This window comes from Microplitis mediator, chromosome 11, assembly GCF_029852145.1.
Source record: "Microplitis mediator isolate UGA2020A chromosome 11, iyMicMedi2.1, whole genome shotgun sequence".
NCBI classification, from domain to species: Eukaryota; Metazoa; Arthropoda; class Insecta; order Hymenoptera; family Braconidae; genus Microplitis; species Microplitis mediator.
The window spans coordinates 18772443-18799952 of NC_079979.1; the positions used below are offsets into that span (position 1 = coordinate 18772443).

The 27510-nt window shown below is 29.5% G+C and overlaps 3 protein-coding genes and 1 long non-coding RNA gene across 5 annotated transcripts in view; 1 reads left to right on the top strand and 3 right to left on the bottom strand.

Annotated features, from left to right (window-relative positions):
• The window catches only part of LOC130677548 (neurobeachin), a 243413-nt gene that overhangs the window by 193869 nt on the left and 22034 nt on the right, over positions 1-27510 (top strand). For both annotated transcript variants that reach the window (XM_057484342.1, XM_057484341.1), the window contains exon 31: positions 25196-25313. In XM_057484342.1, the coding sequence (XP_057340325.1) occupies positions 25196-25313 (118 nt within the window). The remainder of the gene's footprint in view (positions 1-25195; positions 25314-27510) is intronic.
• LOC130677553 (protein mab-21) lies at positions 14001-16090 on the bottom strand. Its single transcript, XM_057484349.1, has one exon. It carries the CDS (start codon positions 15470-15472, stop codon positions 14375-14377), a length of 1098 nt encoding a protein of 365 aa, XP_057340332.1. The 5' UTR covers positions 15473-16090; the 3' UTR covers positions 14001-14374.
• On the bottom strand, positions 16272-17818 carry LOC130677552 (protein mab-21-like). The gene has a single exon (XM_057484348.1). The coding sequence runs from the start codon at positions 17618-17620 to the stop codon at positions 16502-16504; it is 1119 nt and encodes a 372-aa protein (XP_057340331.1). The 5' UTR covers positions 17621-17818; the 3' UTR covers positions 16272-16501.
• On the bottom strand, positions 23661-24714 carry LOC130677555 (uncharacterized). The gene is made up of 3 exons (XR_008991632.1): positions 24405-24714; positions 24035-24207; positions 23661-23911 (listed from the first exon to the last, which is right to left on the bottom strand). It is a non-coding gene; the product is annotated as an uncharacterized LOC130677555 (long non-coding RNA).

Consider the following 27510-nt stretch of genomic DNA (forward strand, 5'->3'; position numbering starts at 1 on the left):
TTGGCGCCGGCGTCACTTTTTTTTTAAAACCGATTAACAGACCTCCGGATGCGCCGTCATGACACCTCGCTCCGAGCCAAACATGCATAAAAACTCGTCAAAATTTTTTATCCAATTGCATAAATATTTATTCCTTTTGAACCGCCGGTCATACAAATTCAATTAATTCATTAATTCATTTGATGAATAAAAAAAAATTTTTTTACATTCCAATACCGAAATAAATAAAATCCAATGACATGAAATATCACCAAGTAATGGTACATTTTAAAAAAAAAGTAAATAACAATATATTAATATATATTTATTATCATATTAACATTTGAAAACAATTAAGAGACGAAAAATTGATTATTCATCTTGAATATTTCGTTCACTTCATTTGATACCTGAGACTTTTGGGGGCCGTTGGCTTCGAAATAACGAGGACCCCGACCTCGCGATCATCGTCGTCACGATCAGACTCTCTCATGGTTCCCTTATAGCTATAACTTGACATCCTTAACTTGCTTTCTTCTCTACATGTATACACCAATACCAGACTTGAGCATAAATATACACACAAATATATACATATATATTTATAAATATAAATACAACTACCTCTTAAACAAAATCACCTTTAACTCTGCTCCTTATCTTTTCGCCTATCTTATTCACGCGTATTTTGTCCCACAGGAAACAGTGAAACCAAAAAAAAAAAAAAAAAAAAAATTAAAAAATAAATATACGTAAAAAAAAATTAATGTCGGTATCTTTTAGTTGGATTATGTCGCGCGAATAATACGATCACTTCCAAAAGACAGGCTTTGATATATTTATTTTTATCTTTGCAAGTATATTTTAATAAATATATATGTATATATCGAAAAAATAAGAGTAAAAAAAAAATATTTCAACACGAGATCATTAGAAATCCGTTGGTAGCATTAACAAATAAATCTTTTGGGCTTATATACATTTGATTGACGTCTATTTAATAGAAATACAACGTAACAAGAATGAAACGGGATAACATTAACTCATCCAGGAGTCGAAGGGGCTGGTCTCACCACGACGGGTGGCCATTGTATACTTTATTTTGTTATTTTATTATTTCTTTTTTGTTATTTTCGTAGCATCCTTTTTGGTCTTATGTATATCATATACAGCAGGCTCGGATATGGACATTCTACCATTCTTTCACTCCCTCGTAAAGTCAAATGTTGACACTGGGCTGCGGGACATCAGACTCTTCAGTCGACTTTTTTTACATTTTTAAATTAATTTATTATTTTATAACACTAGCTCACGAGCTTTTGCGATGGGAATCTTAACTATGGTAGCAATTTTTTTAGTGTTTTTTATGGGGAAATTTTTTGAGAAACGTTATGGTTGTTAGGTTGTGATGGAAATTATTTTTTACACGGAAAAAAAAGATTTCTTGACTCAAGAAAAATTTTTCTCGCCTAAAGGAAATTTTTTTTTTTAATTTTTGATGCGAAAATTTTATTGGGGTGGGTAAAATTTTTTTTTTTTCTTGGAGTACTCAATTATTATTGAGATGTTTTTGATTTATAGTCAAATTTTGAATATTAAATTTTGAAAAATTACACTGGCAGCCGACGTCTAATTTTTGGATTTTTTTAAAAATGATAAATTATAAAAAAAAAAATGTTTAAAAAAATGCACGTGTAGTTTTTTAAATTTTCTACATGTGCATATTTTTGATTTTTTTTTTTTTGTAATTTATTTGTTAAAAAAAAAAACCAAAAATTGTTAATTGTCTGATAACTTCAGGATCATGTAGAAAATCCAAAAGTTTGAATTTACGATTTTTTGAAAAAGCCAGATTCAAAATGATTATTTTTTTAATTTTTTGACATAAAAAAAATGATCCAGAAGTTAGCAGACAATCAACAATTTTCGAATTTTTTTTCACCAAATCAATTGCAAAAAAAAAAAAAAACTAAAAAAATGCACATGTAGAAAATAAAAAAATCTACAAGTGCAATTTTTCAAAATATTTTTTTTTTTATAATTTATCATTTTTTTTAAATTCCAAAAATTATTTGACGTTTGCTAACTTCAGTATCATAAAAAAAATGATACTAAAATTAGCCGACGTCTAATAATTTTTGGATTTTTTTTGAAACGATAAATTATAAAAAAAAAAATTGCACTTACAATTTTTTAAAATTTTCTACATGTGCTTTTAATTTTTTTTTCTTCAAATTTAATTGTTCAAAAAAAAATTCCAAAAAATTTTAGTTAGCTAACTTCAGGATCATTAAAAAAAATTAAAATATCAATTGATTAATCACCAATACATTAAAAAAAATATCAAAATTTATATAAAAAATTGAATAAATTTTGGTAACAATTGTAAATTAAAATAAAACTTTTGATTACAAAAACGAGTTCGTTAGAAATTACAAAACTAAAAAAATTTTTTAATGGACACATTAGCAAGTTTAACGATCTAATCAAAGAGCGGCTTTTATAAATATATACAATAAAAAAACTATGAGCTATAAAAACTACATTTCTTTCACAACATAACACCATCTACGGAATCTTGAGGCTTAATTTTTTCTTCCCACTCAAAAAAATTATTTTTTCTTAATTAAAAAAAAAAAAACGTCGTTGCATGACAGCATGACATTTTGCTGACGTAGCAAAAATGAGCGCGTGTTCTCTAAAAAACTAAACAAACATCATAATAATAAATGTAAATAAAATAAATGAGACAAAAAAGTGTAATAAAAAAAAAAAATAAAATCTGTCGGTAAGATCAAGAGATCGCCACGCCCCAAAACCGCCTTCTGTAATCATCGATTCATTACTCATTAGTACTAACGAGCCACGTGTATATCATACAACTAAATATATACATTAAACCACGAGTTAATATTCTCCATTGATGTTCTCGTTTAAATGGATAATCGATAAATAAACATATATAATGAAATATATATAAAATTATTGGTATCTTGTTGAAAGCGGTCTTAAAATATTCATAACGACGTACGTACATGCATAATATAGCAGAAGACATTGAATTAAATATTTTATTTAAACAGTAGATCAATATATTAGCCACATGACGAGGGTAACACGCAGGTGTTGTCGTCGACTTCTTCAAGATACGTCCGTTGATTATGTGATTCATTATATCATGACTCTGTTCACACATTTTACTTTTATTTATTATTAACAATTTAGTTTTTTATTTTCTTACAATCGGGACGAGTGTTTTAGGGTTTGTAAAAATGATAGTAATTTTTAGATGATAAGTAAGAAAAAATATATGTATATATATTTAAAGGGAGAGGAAAAGGACCCTTAGTTCCCATAAAACAAGCCATGACATCATGCTCGTTGAAGCGACCACGTGTGACGAGAGCGAATGAGTTTACTATGGCCTTGAATAGACGAAGGCTCTGAAACTTCTCGTTACATCCGTCACAGTCGTCGGTCCGTAAAATTAGCGCCACCTGCCACCCTCAAGTTTCAAATTGAGGGTGATATGTATTTATATCTATATCCATTTATATATTCAAGTATATATGGAGTAATGCTGAACACGAGAGTGAATGATTTTAGAATTGAAGATGATTTTGGTAAAATTTTTAATCTCACTCGAATAAAATTAATTTGTGAATGCATTGAAAACCAGCTGTAGGTAGACTACGCTGTAAAAAATTGGGAGTGATTACGGATGTTATTTAAATCCAAATTCAGTCCGTCATTCAGTTTTTTTAAAAATCACTCTGCATACGGAGTAAATGGGAGTTTGTTTTTTGATCGGAGTGATCTGGATTTTATTTACTCCGAACCAGAGTTTTGGTATTAAAATGAACTCCCTTTCGGAGTAAATTTCACGCCAAGGAAACCAAATAAATACACAGTCATCTCCAAATTTACTCCGGATTTAATCCGCCTCCGCAAATTTTTTACAGTGTACGGAGTAAATAGGGAGTTTGTTTTTTCAGAGGAGTAATCTGGATTTTATTAACTCCGAACCAGAGTTTTAGTATTAAAATAAACTCCCTTTCGGAGTAAATTTCACACAAGGGAGACTAAATAAATACAGTCATCTCCAAATTTACTCCAGATTTAATCCGCCTCCGCAAATTTTTTACAGTGAACGGAGTAAAAAGGGAGTTTGTTTTTTGATCGGGATGATCTGGATTCTATTTACTCCGAACCAGAGTTTTAGTATTAAAATAAACTCCCCTTCAGAGTAAATTTCACACAAGGGAGACTAAATAAATACAGTCATCTCCAAATTTACTCCGCATTTAATCCACCTCCGCAAATTTTTTACAGTATACGGAGTAAATAGGGAATTTTTTTTTTCAGAGGAGTAATTTCGAAGTGATCTGGATTTTATTTAAATTTGCATTCACCCCGATTCGGAGTTTTAGTATTAAAATAATCTCCCTTTAGGAGTGAATTTTACTCCGAGAGAATTAAATAATAAACAGTCATCCGCTCCGGGTTCACTCCGGATTTACTCCGGTAATTTTTTACAGTGCACTGGTTAAATTAGTGCAGGAAAAATTACTACCCACTAATTCGCAGTGAATTTCACAAATTTATTTTTAGAGATCACGATTGAAATTAATTATAAAATAAAAATGGAGTTTGTCGTAATGATAAAGATGTTTGCAGATAAAGTTGTTGAGGCCGTGGGGTTGTGACTCGGACACTTGGAGTATAATAGGGGGATGTGTTGTGTGTATATATAAGGATTTAAGAGACACGAGTATGTAGAATGGAAGGGACAGTAAGATGGAATGAACGTAAAGCCGATGGCTAGAATGCTCATCGGGTGTAATGTGATTGTTCACGGACGAGCAGTCACGTGGATCCTAGAGATGACTTTATTCGTATTTGATCTTACAGGTTTTTATGTTAAGTAATTACTTTTTTTTATAGTCTAGATTTATTGTCATTTATAAAATAAATATTAAATTCAAAAAGTCATTATTGTTCGATTTTAAAGGCGGATTCATTTTTTTAAATTTTACGAACAGAAAATAAAAATTACTATCGATAATTTTCGAATCTCAATTTTCCTTAAAAAAAATATTTTCGAGTAAAACTTTTTATTGGTCACTAAAAATTTTATCACGAATTTTTTTTTTAAATTCGAGTAGTTGGTCTTTGAAAAAATTCAAAAAAATTACAAAGGAAAATGTTTTTAAAAAGAAATCAAATCCATCGAAAATCGAATTTAAAGATACAAAGCAAAAAAACGAGTTAAAAAAATAAAAAGGAAAATAATCAAATAAATCTAGATGAAGAACAAAAAGGTACAAGATACAGCAAGTATTTTTTATTCTCTATACAAATGTATAATAGACTGGTTGTTTGTCCCTAGACTCGGAGATTGTCCGACGGTTTGTATACACCCCGTAAACTATTGTGCTCGACCATAAACTATCGGGTGTTTCTTTATTATTGTACATCATACAGCCATGCACGACATAAGAGAAAAACCCCGTTGCACATTACATACTGCACATATATATATATATATATATCTCCAGCAGCAACTGCCGGATTACCCGTAGAAATCCTTTAATGGCATTGTTGGGATTTGAATAACTCGAAATATGATATCTCGATCGTGCTTACCCCGGCTCACCTTCATCTACTCTCTTATTCCTTATGAACATATAGAATTACTCATTTTTTTTTTTTCCTTATCCGGATTAATTGTCAATGCCAAAATATCCTAATATTTAATACATATACATGGTGGCCACGAACCGGGAATATCGGGAATTATCAGGGGATTTAATGCAACCGGGAAATATCATGGAAATGACAGGGAATTTCGAAAAGTATCTGGGAATTAAATTGTGACAGTTCAAAATTTAAAAAATTTTCAATTGTACACTAGTTATAAAAACTAAGGGATATTAAAAAAATTTCAAATTTTAAAGTGATTTTCAACAGATTGTAACTCGAAGGAAAATGGTCATACGACAAAAACAAAAAAGGCAAATTGTAGCTTCAAGTGTATAGTTTTCTGATCTGGTCTTTAAATTTTTTTTATTATGTGCGGTTCCGGAGTAATCCTAAGAAAACTATCGAAAAAAAATTAACCAAATTTTTGGTCGTCTTAAAAACGGTCTTCGAGCTTCAATAAATTTTTTTCGATAATTATGATTGATTTTTGATTGCTCCGGAACCGTGCATAATAAAAAAATTCAAAGACCCAGATCAGAAAACTAGACACTTGAAGCTACAGTTTGACTTTTTGTTTTTATTGTACGACCATTTTCCTTCGAGTTACAAACTGTTGAAAATTAATAAAAAATTTGAAATTTTTTTAATACCCCTTAATTTTTGTAACCAGTGTATTTTGAATTTATTTAAATCATAAAATTTCTTATTAAATATTTTAACTTATACATTTTTAACATCGAATAATCAAAAGTAAGCAATATTAATTTATTTTGTTGCTCCTTTTTTTTGGTTTCTCGCATGATTTAATTATCAAATTTAATTATTAAAAATGAAAATATAATAAAAACTTTAAATATCTAAATGATACGAATAAAATTTCTAAATCAGGGAAAAATGTGAAAAACTTTACTGAAAAACCGGGAAATATCAGGGAATTTTGAAATCATTTCTTTGTGGCCACCCTCCGAGGGAATTAAATAAATAAAAAGTCATCCACTCCGAAAATTTTTTACAGTGTAAAGTACAATCACTAGATAATAAAACAACACTCTGGTAGCCCGTGTAAAAAAAATTATTAAAAAAAGGTTAAAAAAGTGTTGACTATTCTGAACTATAAAACGTGACACAACGACAAACTTTTTTTGAACGTCTCTTAAACTTTCAAAAATTCAAAGGAAAAATCAATAAATGTCCTAATATTATTAAGATATGCTAAAACGAAAAATGGTCAGAAATAGTTTGAAATCCGTTTTTTTCTGAACGTATTTTGCACTGAAAAATGTTAATTTGTAGTATCAGGTCATTTTTTTTTCTGTGCATTTTTAGAAGTTTGAAAATCGTTTAAAAAAAGTTCGTCATTGTGTCAAGTTTTGAAGTTTAAAGTAGTCAACACTTTTTTGACTTTTTTTCAACAATTTTTTTTTACACGGGAGTCCTCATAAAAAATTAAAAAATGGAGTGAAAAAAATTTTAATTTCTTTACTTTTTTAAATTTATACTCATATCCTAATTTTTTTCCATATAAATATTTAATTTAAAAATTTCCAATATTTATTTCCACAAACACTTTAACGACTTTAAATATCAGCAATGCACGACCACAATTTACAAACGAGGAAAGAATATTTTACCTCGTTCACGGTTTACGCGCGCATTTTAATAATACAAAAATTCATGTCTGTTCTGTTTAAATTTAAAAAAATAATTCAAATCTTTCACTCATTCATAAATTATCACTCGATAGAAAAATAAAAAATAAATAAAATCCAAGTAATTAATTAACTAATTAACGTACAATGAAACATTTCAAAATGAATAGTCGGAAATTTAATAGTTTGTTTTTAAAAGCTTATACGGATATCTGTCGTGCATATTAATTTCACCCTCGAGCTCATACGTCCGGTGGTCTCGCGTCGGCCGGAGGTCTCATAAAGTCTTGGGCTTTAACAGGCGACGGCATTACATTAGGGAATTGCGTGTGGATCTTTCCTTAGCACACTAGACTATATATATACATACATACATATAAATACATCCACATATTTATATAGGAGTCAAGATCAAGACTACGGTGCACACGAATGTGTAATAAGTTATTTGAGGTTTTTAATACGGGACACTTAATATTTAGCCGTCATAAAAAGACAGAAAACAAGAAACAGAAGTATGATAATGGACTTTTTTTTATATCTATCCGCGACACGAGCGGTTGTCTTTGAAGCTCCGTTATAAACATATGACTTTTTTTAAAAAGTTACTTCCATTTGGCCACCGGGGAATCGGAACTTTTAATTTCGTAAAAAAAAAAAAACTGGATCAAAAAAAGCGGATGAGAAAAATTAAATATCTAATAATTTTAAAGCAACGGATACATTTATATTCGTCTTTAAAAATAAAACAAAATACCGTATTTTTATGGACTTAATTTTCTTGACTGATGTTAATCCTGGAGCGAAAGAGAAAATGTCTGCATGACTGGTGTTTTATGTTGTGTTTTTTTTTTTTTTTTTTTTTTTCTGCTGGTACTTGAGAAGTGATCACCCTAGTGGATATGCACAGAGCCGAGAGAAAATACTGATGTGAATGAGCGGAGAGCAGAGAGCGTCGAAACGTAACATAAATCTCTGGATAATGTGACGGGGGTGGATGCACACGGCATCACCCCCGCCTAAAACCAATCAAATTTCGATTCACCCTCGTCCTATTTTGTACTCTTATGTTTTATATACATATATATGTATATAAGTAGACGATCTCGGGATTATTCGGTGACACGCGCAAAAGTCGTCCGTAAAATTTCATGTTTAATCGAACGAATTATTTTTTCTCTACGTCTTGAATTTTTTTAAAAATTTTATGATACTGAAGTTAGCAGCCGTCTAATAATTTTTGGATTTTTTTTTTAGACGATAAGCCTAAAAAAAAAAATATTTGAAAAAATTGCACCTGTAATTTTTCAAATTTTCCACATGTGGATATTTTTAGTTTTTGTTTTTTTGTAATTGATTTAGTGAAAAAAAAAAAATCCGAAAATTACTAATTGTCTGCTAACTTCAGGATCATAAAAATTTTTAAATTATTTAACAAATTATATTTTACTCAAAACAATTTTTCATAGCATCCATGTCAAGATGAATGATTATTTTTTTCCCTAAAATGTTTTTCTCCCCTCGACATTTTTATCTCCTGCAAGCAGATCATTATTTTCAATTTTTCTTAATAAAAAATAAATAAGTAACAAAGTTTTGAATTAAATGAAATTATTTGATTGCAGTAGAGTTGAATTTTTAGTTAAAAAAAATGAAGTGATGAAAAAGTAGAGGCAATTATTCATTTAGTGAGTCCGCTGTTAAAATAATAAATTAATGAGCGGAGGGAGAGGATGAAGACAGAAAGATTTTTTAAAATTTCTATAATGAGGAGTTACTCTCATAATGTAGCCACGTCGAGCGAGCTAATTGAGTGGGCTGGATTTCGACACGTTTGTCCGGGCATTTATATTTTCGGGGCGGATCGACAGCGCGCACGGGTGCCACATATGAATGATACTATTTCTCAGTGCGAAGAGGCGTCATCGGCTTTCTTTTTGACAAAACACCGGCTTCTTTACAGCCTCTTACTATTATCATTATAAATATAAATATATATATATACATATATAGATGTATACGCGACTCATACTCCGTACATTTTAAAAAAACTGACAGAGACTTGGACTGAGACACTTGAAAAAAATTTAACATTAAACAGACCAGTGACAACTTTCCCATTGACTTAAAAAATTAATCATTTTTTTTAATAATTTAATAGAGTTAATAATAATTAAAAATTAATTATACGTGTCCCTGTACTGTAAAAAAACGGGAGTGAATTCGGATTTTATTTAAATCAGAATTCACTTGGAGTTTCGGAGTTTTTGCAAAAAACCACTCGGCATACGGAGTAAATAAAAAATGAACTGTATAAATTGAGAAACGACAAGCAATATGATGATAAAATGATCAGTAAATACTGTCATTCTAAATAATAATTCTTTAATTTATAAATTAAAACGTAAATAATTACAGGGTAAATATTAAAATTTATTGTCGCGGGAAAAATTGTGAGTGTGAATGTAGCAGACAGACAAATTTAAAATTATAAATAAATAGAGTAAATAATTAAAAAATTAAAATTTTGAAAAAATACGCATTTGAAAAATTTTCGAAATAATAAGTGCATTTTTTCGAAATATTTTTTTTTAAATTATTTACTTTATTTATTTGGATTTTAAATTTGTCTGTCTACTATATTCACACTCATGGATGTAGCAGACATCAGAGAAATTTAAAATTTCAAATAAATAGAGTAAATAATAAAAAAAAAAATATTTCGAAAAAATGCACTTATTATTTTGAAAATTTTTCAAATGCGTATTTTTTCAAAATTTTATTTTTTAAATTATTTACTCTATTTATTTATAGTTTTAAATTTCTCTGATGTCTGCTACATCCATGAGTGTGAATGTAGCAGACAGACAAATTTAAAATTTCAAATAAATAGAGTAAATAATTAAAAAAAAAAATATTTCGAAAAAATGCACTTATTATTTTGAAAATTTTTTAAATGCGTATTTTTTCAAAATTTTATTTTTTAAATTATTTCCTCTATTTATTTATAGTTTTAAATTTGTCTGCTACATTCACTCATGAAAAATTTATCTTTGAATTTGAAATCGTAACTTATACATCAAAAATTTATGGCACATATTAAAAAATTTATTGTTTGGAATATTAAAATATATATTGACACCCGGGTTGTTTATAATTTCAAACATTAATTTTCAAAGCTTCTTTTTTTTCACATTCCGAATTGAAGTAATATCAAAATAAATCCCCTTTGGAGTAAATTTCCCTCCGAGGGAACTAAATAAATAATGAAAGTAAAGTTGGCGCATCAGACAATTTTTAAAAATTTTAAATAATTAATTAAAATTTTTTAAACAAAAAAAAAAAAACAGGCTTGTAGAAAATTCTAAAACCAGTATGAATTTTTTTAATATCAATTTAATTGTTTAATTTTTTTATATGTAATTAAAAAATCGTCTTATGTCTGCTACATTTACACTCAAAAATTTTTTACAGTCTGAATATTTAATGTGTCAATGGCTTGAATTAAGTATTGATATTATTAAAATGTCGCGGCTGCAAACCCTAAGTGGTTTCGCTCATAAAGCGGTAATGGTACGTAGGATAACAGATGATAAGTATCGCATTTATTATATATCAACTAACAGAGTGTACCTTATATTTTATTTAAAGCCATAAAGATTAATCTCAATTAGTAAAAAAATTTTTTTTTAAATTAAATATTTTTCCCGGACAAAAAATTCAAACTTCATCCCACGCGACAAGACAAAGACACGGGAAAATAAAATAAAAGAGTAAAAACAAGCATAAAAAACATAAAAAATCACGTGCAGTATCGCGTTACAGCGAGCACGCTTGTATGCGCGTTGCAACGTTCATTCATTTAACTTTTTTAAATAAAATTTAACGTCGACGTCTTATTTTTTTACCTTTATCGCCTTCTTCTCTGTTTAAAAACTCTTTTTAATTTATTTTATTTAGCATCCGAGCACCGAGCACTCGGTGTTGGTACCTGGTACCTAAGAACGGAGTTGTCTCCGAACGGGCAATAAAATTTCGAGACAACGCGAGGGCGATACACACCTCGTACTTAAATTCTTATATTTTATTTAATATTCAAATAAATTTAACCGGCAAGACAAGTAAATAATATTTATTTACTTTTAATATATTTAATTAATTAAATAATAAATATCATTTTTATTCTGTTTGTTTAATAAATTCATTTAAAATAATTTAGGCGGTTTTAAATTCAACTTTTTTTTTATTTTCATCTAAGAGCCGGTTAATATCGTAAACGAACTTCCAATGTATCCATAAAGAGAGACCGGCTCCGATATATGGATGTATCCTTTTATAAAGACTATAAATGTGTGTTTTTTTAAAAATAAAATAATAAAAAATAAACTGGTCCCATAATTTACATATCTAGGGATACTCACGGCCCACTTTCGTATCTTTTTAAGGCCCAAACACTTGCAAAACTACATATATATATGTATATATGTATGTGTTTAGTGTTTTTTTAAAATAAATATAAAGGTGTTTTATAAATTCCGCGAAAAACCAAAACTCGATCTGCTCCCAAAGATATCGCGTTATTTTTTAAATTTAAAAACCATCAAATTATCATGCAAATATTTGTTATTTATTCGCATCTTAATTAATATTAACTCAGTAATAATTATGGCCGAGATTTTCTCCTTAATTAAAAAATATAACAATTAATAATTAATGATGTCGAATTTTTGATATTACGGCAAAAATATTAGTCGTATAGAAAAATTTTTCAAGTAAAAGTTGTTCAAAATTCAATTTTCTAAAAAAATGTCTCTTATAATTTTTCCTTAGGACTAATAAGGAAGCTGTAATTTCAAAATTAAGATTTTCATAATTAATAAAAATTTGAATCATTCATTATGAATCTCAATTTTGAAATTACGGTGAAAATATTGGTCGTATAGAAAAATTTTTCAAGTAAAAGTTGTTCAAAATTCAATTTTCTAAAAACAATGTCTTTTATAATTTTTCCTTAGGACTAATAAAGAAGCTGTAATTTCAAAATTAAGATTTTTATAATTAATAAAAATTTGAATCATTCATTATGAATCTCAATTTTGAAATTACGGTGAAAATATTGGTCGTACAGAAAAATTTTTCAAGTAAAAGTTGTTCAAAATTCAATTTTCTAAAAACAATGTCTCTTATAATTTTTCCTTAGGACTAATAAGAAAGCTGTAATTTCAAAATTAAGATTTTCATAATTAATAAAAATTTGAATCTTTCATTATAAATCTCAATTTTGAAATTACGGTGAAAATATTGGTCGTATAAAAAAATCTGAAGAGACATTTTTTTTACAAAATTAAATTTCCTACAACTTTTGTTTAAAAACTTTTTTTATAAAACCAATATTTTCGCCGGAATATCAAACATTTGAACCATTCATTTTAAATTAAGGCAAAAATTTTTTCCCTAGTAATAATTAAAAAAAATTAATTTATATTTAATTGCAATACTACATATACATTGTAAAAAATTCGCAGATTAAATCCGGAGTAAATGAATTTTTAATTATTCACTCCCCTCGGAGTGAAATTCACTCCGGAAAGAGATTTGAAAATATCATCAATAAAAAATAACTCCACTAAATGAAATCGAAGTAAAAACTCGCGTATTACATTACTGATCAGCTGATACGCACACACACGCACACATACATACTCGCACACACACACACTGCTTAACAATTTAATATAAATTGATATAAATTCATTTAAATATTAAAACTCCGGATCGGAGTTAAATAAAATCCGCGTCACTCCGAGATTACTCCGCTAAAAAAAATCTCCCAATTCACTGCGCATGCGGAGTGATTTTTTTTAAAACTTTTAAATTAAATCCGGATTCACACCCGATTTTTTACAGTGTATGTATTGCAAAACTACATATATATATGTATATATGTATATGTTTAGTATTTTAAAAAAATAAATATAAAGGTGTTTTATAAATTCCGCGAAAAACCAAAACTCGATCAGTTCCCAAAGATATCGCGTTATTTTAAAAATTAAAACCATCAAATTATCATGCAAATATCTGTCATTTATTTGCATCTTAATTAATATCAACTCAGTGGTAATTAAAAAAATTAATTTGTATTTAATTGTTCACTTTTATTGGAGCAAATAAAAAATATATGAGCAGGTGGGAATAGACCGCAATTAAAATTTAAAAAATGAATAATAATTGAGTTGCAAATTAATGCAGACGGTTATTGCCGTCAAAGAATTTTAAAAGTAAAACAAGAAATATTTTTTTTTAATCTTAACATTTCTATTGCGCATAAAAAAACAATAAATAACAAAATATATTTTTTATGCGACATAGCTGAGTATTGAGAGCAGATAATATTTATCTAAGAATACCAACCGGTTTTTTACACTCGAGTACTCGTTATATATTTATGTCGTATATATTTACTTAGATATAAATAGTAAAAAATTTTTAAAATTAAAATCACAATAAAAATTTTTTTAATCACGGGAAGGAATTTAAAAATGTTCAATAATTCGTTATAAATATCACTATATATTTTTCATTATATATATATTTATAAATATATATATCGTTATACAATATTAATAATAATAAATATTTTTTTCGTGTATTTACAAAGCGGCAGTGAAAAAAAAAACGTTATTACATATAATTTACAAATGCAATTGATATATTTTTTATTAAATAGCTCAGCAAAGTCTTTAGCAACACTATAAATAATTTAAAATTTTAAAATAATAATATATTTATAAACTCAAATTACATTTTTTAAAAAAATGTTTTCAAGTTTTAAATCACATTCAATATAATCAAGTAATTATTAATTAATTAATTAATATAATAGTGAACATTAAATGCCGTTTAGAAAAAACTAAATAAATTACTTTTTTTTATGGCACTTATTATATTTTTCACATCACAAAATTTAAAAAACAATCTAATGGTCAAACAAAAATAAATAATTAAATTATTTAAATAAACAAATAAAATTTATTTTAAAATCACTAGAGTTTTTCTAACGCTCGTGTGTTCGTGAGTAATTCCCTCGTGAGTCTCCAGACTTGTTTCGCCGCATTTTCTAGCCCACTCGGTGATTTCCCTTTAAATAAATCCAAGTTCGGTAGAAAATAATGCGGACACCTGCGGCATTGCAAGCACGATATTAATTGCAAAAATATTCCGTTTATCCGATCGCCTAGACAACTTTCATCCCACTCGGCTTCGTGGGGATGTTTTTCGCACTCATACAGTAGCAAAGTCTTCATATGATAACTAGTGACCGGATTCCCAGGCAAATCTAAATGCCTGTCCCTCAAAGTCTTCAGAATACTCAGACAGCGCCTGCGACTCGCGCCCTGGAGCAATCGGTTCTCGGCATCGATAAAAGACAGGGCCCATGCGTCTCCTTCCATCGCGGACTGTTTACCCTGCAGGCCGATGCACTCCTTCGACAGCATATCAAATCCCTCTGCCTTAACTTCCGCTACAATATTAGGATGCGGCCACGGTATCTGCGGAATCGGCCAGTGGCTCGCGGATCGCGGCCAAAGACCCGCGCATTTGAATGCCGGTGTTATTTGCACAACATAACGTTCTCTTATTCTCAGCTTAACTTCCGTGGTATCAGCTATCATTTTAACTGAGTCACGATACGCGCATTTATCACAAGCTTGTGCTACCAGTGTTTGAAAACGGGAGCGTATTTTCCTGGCTGATAGATAACCAGACGCGGTTATAAATTCAACCCACAGTGACATTGAACGTTTGCGACCGTCGCTTAGCTTGAGAACAGCGCAACCAGGTAGTGTACCATCATCCACAAAATTTAGTACACCCATTTGATTTAAATAGATAACTATTTCAAATTCTGTCGGTGATATTACATCAAGACCGTCGAATCTTCCATTGTAATCCGTCAGAGATGATATAAATCTTGGCTCCTGTACTTCAACTTCTTTAAGTACATCCTGTACAACACGACATACTTCCTGAATTGTTTTAGCGACTTGTGTTTTACGTGTCATCACACGCTCACCAAAATATTTGTTTATCTGATAGACCATTTTTGAATGTGACGCCAGCATATCTGCTGGTACTAACATTTTTTAAATTTAATTTCCCTTTTGTGGTTTTTTTTTACTATCGATAACTAATTAATTTAAATAAATAATTAATTATTTATTTAATTCACTTATTACACATTTTTTGAGTAATTAATCACTTTACTGATTAAAATAAATTAAAACACAACACATTGTTAATTGTAATGATTTAAATAAATAGTAAATTGGAGTATGAAAGGGACTAGTCGGTACTGAGAGACTCGAGTGATGAGTAAGGAAGAATAAGAGGAGGAATATGAGAAAAAGGAGCGCAAGAGTATATCTCTGTGCAGAAGCTGATTCAAGACTAAGCGATGATCCACCTCCACACTCGCCCACCCTTTCGTTCGTACGGTTAAGACCCATGCCAGGTGAGGCAGTCCTGATTCTTGTACTAAGAACCTACCCCGCGGTTTTAGGCCACGCCCGTTTCCGCGCATTTACAGCCAATACTCGCCGAGACGGGGGTTTCACGCGCCGCCCATCCGCGCACCGCGAAATCGATCGCGAGTTGTATATATAGATATATATGATAAAGAGTATCATATCGAAATTTTCATAAATTATTTTATTTATTTTTATCCGCAATTTTTTATTTTTATCGTAAATTTATAAATTTTTTTTAAGAGAAAGTAATAAAGTTAAAATTATCAATTTAAGTGGATAAAAAATTAAATTCCTGAAGATATGGATAAATATTTTCACTCTAAAGACTTAATATTTTATAAATACTCGGTTGCTATCAATTAATTTATCTATACTACCAGTTTACTGAAGAAAAACTAATAAAATATATTGATGATTTAATTTTATATATTTTTTATACATTAGATATATATTATCTATAATTATATTAATTTATTAAACATTATCATTGACATATATCGATAATTAATTATTTTAAATAAATTAGTCCATTAAATAAATTATTTATTTACATTTTCATAACAAAGTCAGCGGGAAATTTTTTTAAATTTTTTAACACAATAAAAAAATAAATTTTCCATACGGAAAATTAATAATTATCATTTATAAAGTCTCAAGTGCTCGGGAATTGGTGACCAATTCCCTGACAACTCTCCAAACTTGTTTAGACGCACCTTCAAGCGCACTGGCTGGTTTTCCTTTAAATAAATTAAGACTCGGTAAAAAATAATGGGGACACTTGCGACACTGTAAGCACGATATTAATTGCACTAGAATACCAACAATTCTATCCCCGACACAATTTTCATCCCACTCGGTCTCCAGCGGATGTTTTTCGCATTCATAGAGCAGCAAAGTCTTGATATGGTAACCCGTGACCGGATTACCCGGCAAGTCTAGATGTCTATCTCTCAAAGTCTTCAAAATACTGAGACATCTGTGTCTGTATCCGCCTTTCAGTAGTCGTATTTCGGCTTTCGTGAATGACAAAATCCACGCATCGCCTTCTAGAGCAGACTGTTTGTTCTGCTGAAAAATTACACTGTCTTTTGACAGCAAATCGAACCCCTCGGTCTTTACATCAGCAATCAAATTATTGTAAGGCCACAGTCCAGTTACGTTGTTTTGCCCAGACGTCGATGGCCACTGAGAAGCCGACCGCGGCCAAACTCCCGTGCATTTAAATGCTGGGGTTATTTGTACGACAAAGCGCTCGCGTATTTTCAGTTTAACATCCGTGGTATCACTGATTACCTTAACGGTGTCTCCATACTTACATTTATCGCAGGCCTGTGCCACTAGGCTCTGAAAACGCGATCGTATTTTCCTGGCTGATAAATAACCTGATGCAGTTATAAATTCAACCCACAGTGACATTGAACGTTTGCGACCGTCGCTCAGCTTGAGTACAGCACAACCCGGTAGGGTGCCGTCATCGACAAAATTAAATACACCCATTTGATTTAAATAGAGGACCACCTCAAATTCACACGGTGTTACCACTTCTAACCCCTCATATTTACCATTGCACTCAGTCAGTGAGGACACAAATCGCGGCTCCTGTAACTCAACTTCTTTTAATATATTTTGTACTATTTTACATACGTCCTGAATCGACGACTGCACTTCTAACACGCGATTTTGCACTCGTTCGACGTAATATTTGTTTATTTGATAGAGCAGTACGTCCGTATGCCCATTGAAATATGACGGTAGCAACATTTTGTCTTCATTCGTAATTAAAAAACTAATTAGACACCAACGATATCACTGGGAACTAAAAAAATTTTGTGTTTTTAAACCACTAATTTTGAATTTCGATAGTTGGTCGATGATAAAAGCTCTAAAAGCTCTATGTTACAAAGCTTTAGTACAGTATAAAATACCAGTAGTATATTTATTTTATATATTAAGTCACGCCCCGCGATATATATATTGTTGAATCATCTAGCGTCTGCGCAATTTTAATGCCACGCCCTTGTGTAATGTATATATATTATTTATATCACTTGTTGTATTTATTTATCAACTAAGGAGCTAGATTTATTTGTTTGAAACAAATAATTTCATTGTTTGCAATTCAAATCTTTGATTAATTTTTTGGAGTGGAGGAAATTGGGATTAGAAAATAATTAAATAAAACTTGAATTTAATTTATAAGAAAGTGAGACATAGATTAGTGACCGTGGGCTTACTAATGTCCTAATGTGAGTTGATTCATGGGTATGGTGCACGAAGAGGAGTCTGGGTTTTGTTTGTTTCCGAGGGGTCAAATGCTCTGACTACTGATGCTAGTAAAACTACCCTGGAAAAGTAGTAGGAGTGCGAGTTTCAGTGGACCCTAAATACATCTTTCATCATTCGCTGGGGTTTTGATTCGTTTATATATGAATTATTTGTACACTTGCCACTTGACATTAATTATTTTCAATTTGGACTCAATATATATAAGGGTGGCTCCAAAAAAATAAATTTAGTTTCTTATTTTCCCTCTTTTCAAAAATTTTTACAAAGAAAAAAAAATTCTTATCGAGTTTGAGCTTGAAAATCAAAATTTAAGGGGTCGCTCAAAAATTTCTTGCCGTAGTAAAAAAAAAAGAAAAGAATTTACTCGATCTTATCATATTTTGAAAATTTTCAAAATTCTCAACTGACCTCTGAAATTCAAATTGGACCCAATATATATAAGGGTGGCTCCAAAAATAAATTTTGTTTCTTATTTTCCCTCTTTTTTTCAAAAATTTTTGTAAAGAAAAAAAAAATTCTTATCGAGTTTGAACTTCAAAATTAAAATTTGAAAGATCGCTCAAAAATTTCTTGCCGTAGCAAAAAAAAAAGAAAAGAATTTACTCGATCTTATCATATTTTGAAAATTTTCAAAATTCCCAACTGACCTCTGAAATTCAATTTGGACTCAATATATATAAGGGTGGCTCCAAAAAAATAAATTTAGTTTCTTATACTCCTTCTTTTTTTCAAAATTTGTACAATGAAAAAAAATCATCAAATTTGAGCTTCAAAATCAAAATTCAAAAATAAAAAGAAAGAATTTACTCGATTTTATCATATATTAAAAATTTTCAAAATTCTCAACTGACCTCTGAAATTCAATTTGGACTCAATATATATAAGGGTGGCTCCAAAAAAATTAAGTTTCTTTTCCCTCATTTTTAAAAAATCTTTACAACGAAAAAAAAAATTCTCATTTTTGAATTTAAAAATTTAAATTTAAGAAGTCGCTCCAAAATTTCCTGCCGTACCAAAAAAAAAACATTAACTCGATTCTATCACATTTTCAAAATTCTTAACCGACCCCTTGAATTCCAATTCGGTGAAAAATTTTTTAAAAAATCTATAGCTTACGATAAAAGTTTATGATTTTCTGATCGTTTAGATTTTGTTTAACTATAAGAGAAAGAGTAGGAGTAGAAGCAGAGAAAATATTAAATTTACAAGTAAAGCATAAAGACGGTCGGAGACGACGGCCTTGTAGATCGGCTCGAATGAACATCATTCCCAATAATCCTCGTATAATCCTTCGGGGTCCCAGGCAGCCGGCGACTGTCGAGCTGGAGCTCGTACTTACTTACGCTCACCGTTTAGCTATACACGTTACACGTTTCGGTGGATCCTTAAACATGTGATGTTTAAAAAGTAAAACGGCAAACATGCACGTTAGCTCCAGGAGAATAAGTTTAACCTTACAAACTCGCTTGTTTGTTAATAAAAGACAACCTTATTTTCTTTTATGTCCATAAGACGTTCGGAAAAAGTAAATGCTACGAATATAAATGATTGACGTTTACTTTTAAACCATAAATAATCATCATCTCCATCGTCAATTTTCTAATAAAAAATTGGAGTAAAAAAAATTAATTTTTTTAAAAATTTTCTACTGGTGAAAATTAAAAAATTTTAATTGGAGTAGATAATTATTTAAAATTATTAAATAAATTACAGAGAATTTATTTAAATGAAATTGTGTCTGGTCTTAAAATAAACTCAGATCAATGAACTTTTTTATTACCAAGATTTATTCAAATTAACTTACTCGTTTACAAGATAGACAATTTGATCACACAGATCACAAAAACTATCTACACTAAATATTCAAACTTAAAACTTTTACCTTAAAAAAAAAAAAAAAAAACTCAATAATTTACTATCTCACATTTAGTTCCAAGCAAAAAATATAATCACTAAATTTATTAGTTTATAAATATAAATAAAATCCAGCCGTCTTCTAATTTTTTTTTTACAAAAAAAAATTTCCCAGATGAAATATATTTACGTGATTTTTAAAAATCCATAACATTTCCGGTAAACTTTTGTGTGATAACTGTCAGTAAAGGTACGAGAGAACCTGCACGTGTTAAACATAACTCATCATACATCCCATCAGATCATTTCGGAGGAAAAAAATCTACCATTAGCCAGATGCATGGAGATAAAACTCCTGTATCTATTTATCAACTAGTCCACAATCTATTTTTGAAACTAAATTCATTCGAAATAATTTTCTCAATTCTTAAAAAACATATACACATTAGGGTGAGCCAAAACCTATCGAATTTACGTCTTAAAAAGGACCTATATATCGAGAAAAAATTTCTCCCATTGGGCAAAATTTTTAGCTCAATTTTAAAAGGTGTCGGCAGCCATTTCAAATTTCCCATTTAAATAACATGCAAACAAATTTTTTTTTATTAAAATCATTATAATTTTTGAACCATGTGAGACAAAAATTCGGCTCTAGAATATTCTTGTAGGGCATTAAATTTCTTAAAAGAAAGTCCTGAGAGTCGAATTTGTAAACTTGATATTTCGTATACTAACAGACCATCAAAGTCTAGAGTAAACAGAATCATACAAATTTAAGGCTTTATTATTAAAAATATCAATACTACGAGAAAATTTGTTCTGCATGTAGTGCAATGAAATCACCAACAATATCCACGTTGTAACAAATAATATTTTGTTATCGATCACAATAAAAGAAAAGTATTTGGAAAATCCAAATAAAACCTCAAATTTGTATGATTCTTTTTACTCTACACGTTGATAGCCTGTTAGTATACGAAATATCAAGTTTACAAATTCGACTCCCCGGACTTTCTTTTAAGAAATTTAATGCCCTACAAGAATATTCTAGAGCCGAATTTTTGTCTCACACGGTTCAAAAGTCATAATATTTTTAATCAAAAAAAAATTTTTTTGCGTGTTATTTAAATGGGAAATTTGAAATGGCAACACCTTTTAAAATTGAGCTAAAAATTTTGCCCAATGGGATAATTTTTTTCTCGATACATAGGTCCTTTTTAAGACGTACACAGTAAAAAAGGATTCGTCAAAATCAACACATACCGTGTGTAAAACGAACGTTTTACACTTATTCATATGTTACTTTAACATGTTTCGAGTGTTAAAAAAAGTTACACACGTATACGTTAAAAATAAAAATTTTCCAAGAATTCTTTTGTGATACTCGACATTATTTTTAACATATTTTGTGTGTTGATTTCATAGTAACATATAAAAAGTGTTACTTTCGAATAAAATGACATTTTTGTGTGTTAAAAAATCAATCGATTGCGACAGTTCAAACAAGATAAATACCGTGTGTTAAATTGACACACAAAAGTGTTAAAAATTCAACACTCAGATTTTTAACACACGTTTTTTTTACACTTTGACGATTCGTTTTTTACTGTGTAAATTCGATAGGTTGGTTTTTTTGGCTCGCCCTAATACACATACATATATAGATTTTCCATATAATGACATTACATTGAGACATGATGAGTAAAAAAGAGGGCGCACATAGAAATATATGGTACATGGATTTGTATACACGGTGCGTAATCTGTTTGTTGTAGCCGGCTGCTAAGTGGTTTCCCATTCCGACCAACTTACGTAGTCTATATTATATTCTGGTTTTATATACCCATACACACCCATCATCATCCCATCGGTAATACAATGAAACCCATGGAGCATAACTGGTGTCGAGGGTTACACTCTCGACTCCACTCAACACTAATACTCTACTCTACTCTACTCTACTCTACTCTACTCTACTCTAGTATCTGCAAAAACGACACATGTTGTTACATATTATGTAGCCTATTGTTAACCACCCCGTCTATATTCAATAGCATACTAGACTGAAGACTACTTGCAAGCTAGTATGTCGGTATATAAGGACCATCAGCCAGCTCTAGATAGAAAAGAGAAATAAATAAATAAAAATATAAAAAAGTATACAGGGAGGCTTACTAATCGTGTACCACTTGACACCGACGACAAGGATCCTTGACAATCCACCGCGTGTGGTCGAATGCTCGTTTTGCTTTTCCTAACTGACATGCACGAAATACTCGTACACGGATTTATATTTATATATATAGATATATATGTAGATGTATATGTATATGTATATGTATTTTGTTCCGTAAATTTCCTTATACACTAGACTAGTCAAGAGTAGTTAATGTACTGGTGTGTAAGATATACTGGGGTATTTGTGGATTTATTAATTGCTCTAGACTTACAGATTTATTCAACTGTAATATTTAGATCATTCAGCACACGGTGGTCTTTTACATTTAAAATGACACGCGGTTTTATATTTATTTTTTTAATTATTGAGATTGATTGTTACAAATCGAAATGTCAAACAATGTAGTTTTTTGGCCTCGCGATAAATTATTTTTGGAGTGAATAAATATTATTGGTACGTGTGCTATCGGTTGGTGTGTCCAAATAAACAATAAATTTATAAATATATCTGTTGGATATATAGTCTTATCTGCAGAAACACGCTATTTGTTTAGAGCAGTTCATGCGCATGAATAAAGGAGCTGGCTTATAACCCTATACCCTCGTTTGTATCACTTGTGTACCTCAAAAGCTTACCAGCGAGTATTTTTTAACAACAAATAGGGCAGAGGTACGTTTTTGGGCAGATTAGGGCCAGTTTTGGACAGGAAAAAGACACCATACAAAGTCGCGGAGCTTAGAAATTTTCCCATAGATCGGCCGATGCCTGGTTTGGAATGATTGTAAAAACGGCGTACAATTAACCGCCGTTCGTTGGCCAACGGTTTGATCTAGTGCTCTTGATACCAAGCTTTGGCCGATGATCGATTGCCATGATTTAGCCGATCTTCGGCCGATGCTTGAAAATTGGCAGCCATTCACGACCCAGTAATGGGCCGATTCTTTTTTTTTTGTATGGGAATAACATAATTAATTTTTTTATTATGTTGGAGATACTTTTGTCCCACTATTAAAATAGAAATTTCATTTTACTCTTTTTCATTAATTAAAATAAAGTATTAAATGTCCAAAAATGGAGCAGTGGCTACAAATGGTAACTCTACCCTATGATGTTAAAAGTGACGTTCGGTCTCACCTGAAATGGAAAAAGATTTTTTATTTTAATAATGAAATATATTTTGAATTAAATAATAAATTTAATTTTGTATTTTTGAAAAAGGGGTTGAAGAAAAAAAAACCAGAGGTAATTTTTTTTTGTATTTCAATACCCAGAAAAAAAATTAAATTTTTTAATAAAAGCTTTAGTATTTTACTGAAATTAGCCAACGTCCAATAATTTTTTGATTTTTTTTAAACAAAAAAAAAAATATTTGAAAAAATTGCACCTATAGTTTTTTAAATTTTCTAGATGTGCATAATTTTTTTTTTTTTTTTTTATTAAATCATTGAAAAAAAATCTGAAAATTGTTAATTGTCTGTTAACTTCAGGATCATAAATTTTTGGAGCCAATAAATACTCGAAAATAAAAGTGAAACATTTCATAGACATGAGCTTTCACTTTTTTGTTTTAAATTTATTTTTATCAAAATTCCAAATGTCCAATTTTGCTCATTTTTAATTTTATCCGATGGTATTTTTCGATTTCGCTGGACAAAATGTGGAAAAAAAATCTAAAACTTGACTTATGAGAGATGAGAGTCATCGCAATGGACATAATTCCCATAAAAATCCATCTGAAAATTGCAAGAGTAAATTTTATTTTCATTTGTTGAGTATTTACGGGCCGGCTTAATAATAAAAAGGGGAATACTCTGATGTTTTTCATAGTCTCTAGAGATTTAAAAGGACGTACGTACGCCGGATAATTAGGTTTTGACGGTCGCCTGCACACGGATATACATCTCACCCCTGTATGTCATCGTTCATGTTTAGCTTCTCATCTGACACTTTTCATGACTACAAGTACCATCCCCTCTTTGACTCAACTCTCAACATTTCATCAACTAACAGTCTGATTTTTAATCAAGTCCTCATAAATTAAAAAAAATAAATTACCATAAATATAAAATGAGCGGTAGGTATTTAAGTTATAAATTTACGAGTAATGAATTATATTAACGTGTAATAATATTTAATTTTAATAAGATCTTTAGCCTGCTTGAGACCGCATTAAGAATAGGGCGATAAATATGTATAAATATGTAATATATAAGTTTGTGTTTTTACCCACGAAACCGCGGATCTTGATGCTACTGCCTCGCCCTTCGTCCTCTTGGTCCTCAAGGTATATATTTATATATGTATCAAGTTAAGAGCGCAAGTCCACAAGGTCCTGGGATCGATTCTTTACTCAGCAGGAGGCTCCTCCCACCATGACGGCCATCTTGCAACCGGCAAAACCGTGTTCGCTATATCGTATCACACTTCACCGCATCCAGGTTACATATACTCACGAATCCTCTCTGAAGTCTCTTATGACAATATTACACACCTTTACAACCCTCTTTTCACTTCATTTCTATTCTTGGACTCAGAAAAAAATTATACTCAAGTTAGCCGACGTCCAATAATTTTTAGATTTTTTTTTAAACAGTAAATTATTAAAAAAAAAATATTTCAAAAAATTGCACCTATAGTTTATCAAATTTTCTACATGTGCCTTTTTTTAGTTTAATTTTTTTTTTAAATTGAATCGTTCAAATAAAAATTCGAAAATTTTGAACTGTCTGCTAACTTCAGAATCATACAAAAATTATACTGAAGTTAGCCGACGTCCGATAATTTTTGGGTTTTTTTCTAAACAATAAATTATTTTTAAAAAAATATTTCAAAAAATTGCACCTGTAGTTTATCAAATTTTCTACATGTGCATTTTTTTAGTTTTATTTTTTTTTCAAATTAAGTCGTTCAAATAAAAATTCGAAAATTTTGAACTGTCTGCTAACTTCAGAATCAAAAAAATTTCAAATTTTTCGTTTTTTTTTTTACTTAAAAAATTTTTTTTCTGTTGAATTTAGGTACTGAAGTACTGCGATCATCTACATGGCAAGTGGTACTTTTCCGAAGTACGCGCAATATTTTCGCGGCGTTATCTTTTGCAAAATGTTGCAATTGAAATTTTCCTCGCAAGTCGAAGTAAGTATTTTTTTTTTAAATAATTAAACCAATGCCTTGTATACTGCACTGATAATTTAAAAAAAATTTTCGCGCGGGGAAAAAAATTCAAAATACCGTCGACGGGATTCGAACCGCGACTGTTGGGTTTAAAAATTTTTCATGCTACATATTTAAGAATAAGTATTCCATTATATTGTATATATATGTGATTAAAATTTTCGAGTATCACATCCATTAAATTCCATTGTTCTTGCTACCGAATGCATTCGGGATTATTTGACACACCACAGATCCAAATGCTTACTACACAAATAAAACGCGACATAGACTCTCAATAGTTTTTAATCGGACATCGTGGCGACGAGAATGCCAGACGTGTCAGCAAGGTGTGCAGCTTGCTTTTTTAAACGTCATAAATATCAGTCTCGCATCACGGTATGTCTTTTTGCAAGATCGATTCATTATAAACTCCGAAGGCTTCCAAAAAAATTCTCTAAATTCATTAAAACTGTAATTTTAATCACCGAATAAATAATTACCCTTTAAAGTTAAACAACCGTAAATATATATATTTAAAAAAAAATAAATAATTTTTTTTCTTTAAAACAAAGTCCTGGTATAATAGATGTAAGACAGTTATACCTGCCGGAGCTCAGGTTGCCGTCCTACTGATTATTTCACCGTCTCCGACGATAAATTCTCAACGTCCTCGGCAAGATTCTAATCTCATTCTGACTTTCGATGCGTTGTCGTGAAACACTGGAATGCCACTCTTTGCCTTCACTTGGATATATCTTACATCGTTTATTAAAAATAAAAAACCCATAAATTTTTAACATTTTTTTAACTTTTTTAAAACTCAAATTATTTTTAAATTTCAAATTTCATTATTTTACAAATAATTATTCTCCCGCGTGAAAATACCATATATGATAAATATATAATAAATATGAGATCATATAAGTGGCCAAAAACGATATATATTTTTTTTTATCTGTACCTATATGAACTCATTTTATATATAATATAATAAGTTTTGATATAATTAATCATATATGGAAGTATATAAGTTACTATATATATGTATTACATATATTGATATTTATATATGTAAATTTGTAAGCTAGCACACATATATATATATATATATATATATATATATATATGTATTACATATATTGATATTTATATATGTAAATTTGTAAGCTAGCACACTTATATATATATATATATATATATATGAACACAATATTTGAATCTTATATGAGAGAAAGGGAGAGAGAAAAGAATAGATTTTATTTATTTTTAAATATATGGGGAGACTTATATGGTTCTATATATCGAAAAATATATAAAGTTAAATATATGGTACATATATCGAACCATATATTGATGATTTATATATATGTATTCTTATTTGTTTCCATATATACCTAAATAACATTTATTTTTTGATATATTAAAACTTGTAAGTTTTCAAATTCTCGGAAAAAACAGAATATTAAAAATGAATAAATAATAGTAAAAAGTGGAATCTGTTATCAATAATTAGTACTATTATGTACTTAATGCAAAGTAGTTTACTAATTTTTGTAGATTCCTAAAAACTACTATCAATTATTTCAAAAAGTAAGTAAATATTATTACTTTTAGGTATATAAATACGTGACTTATTAGTGAAAATTAATTAATTTATGGCATACATCTATTAAAAAGTAATGATTGGTCGAATTAAGAATTGCTATCTTAGATACTGATTTTTCCAGCCGAAAAATTGCAAAAGTTACAAACTTTTATTTTATAAATTCGATATCACTGATCAATTATTAGCTTAAAATATCATGTATTCACCATTATAAATTAAATTACAATATACATAAATCGAATAAGTGGTAAATAAAAAAATGAAAAATTAGTATACTAGATACTGATTTTTTGCTCATAAAAATACCGAAAACTTTTAACTCTTATTTTATAAATTCTATCCCATTGACTAATAATTAATATAAAATGTTATTTATTCGTTGTTATAAATTAATTTATTATATACATAAATCGAATAAGTGGTAAATTTTTTAAATTTTTCTATGTTTATTTGAATAGTAATAAATAACTGTAGATACCAATTTATCGATTCTTTTTCATATTAATTTTAGTATACGAAATTACAAATTTTGCTCTTCTATGTGTATCAAATTTTAATATAAATAATAGC

Bases quoted from the DNA above. Each gene is read 5' to 3' on its own strand.
- LOC130677553 (XM_057484349.1), bottom strand. From the start codon at position 15,472: ATGTTAGTACCAGCAGATATGCTGGCGTCACATTCAAAAATGGTCTAT.
- LOC130677552 (XM_057484348.1), bottom strand. From the start codon at position 17,620: ATGTTGCTACCGTCATATTTCAATGGGCATACGGACGTACTGCTCTAT.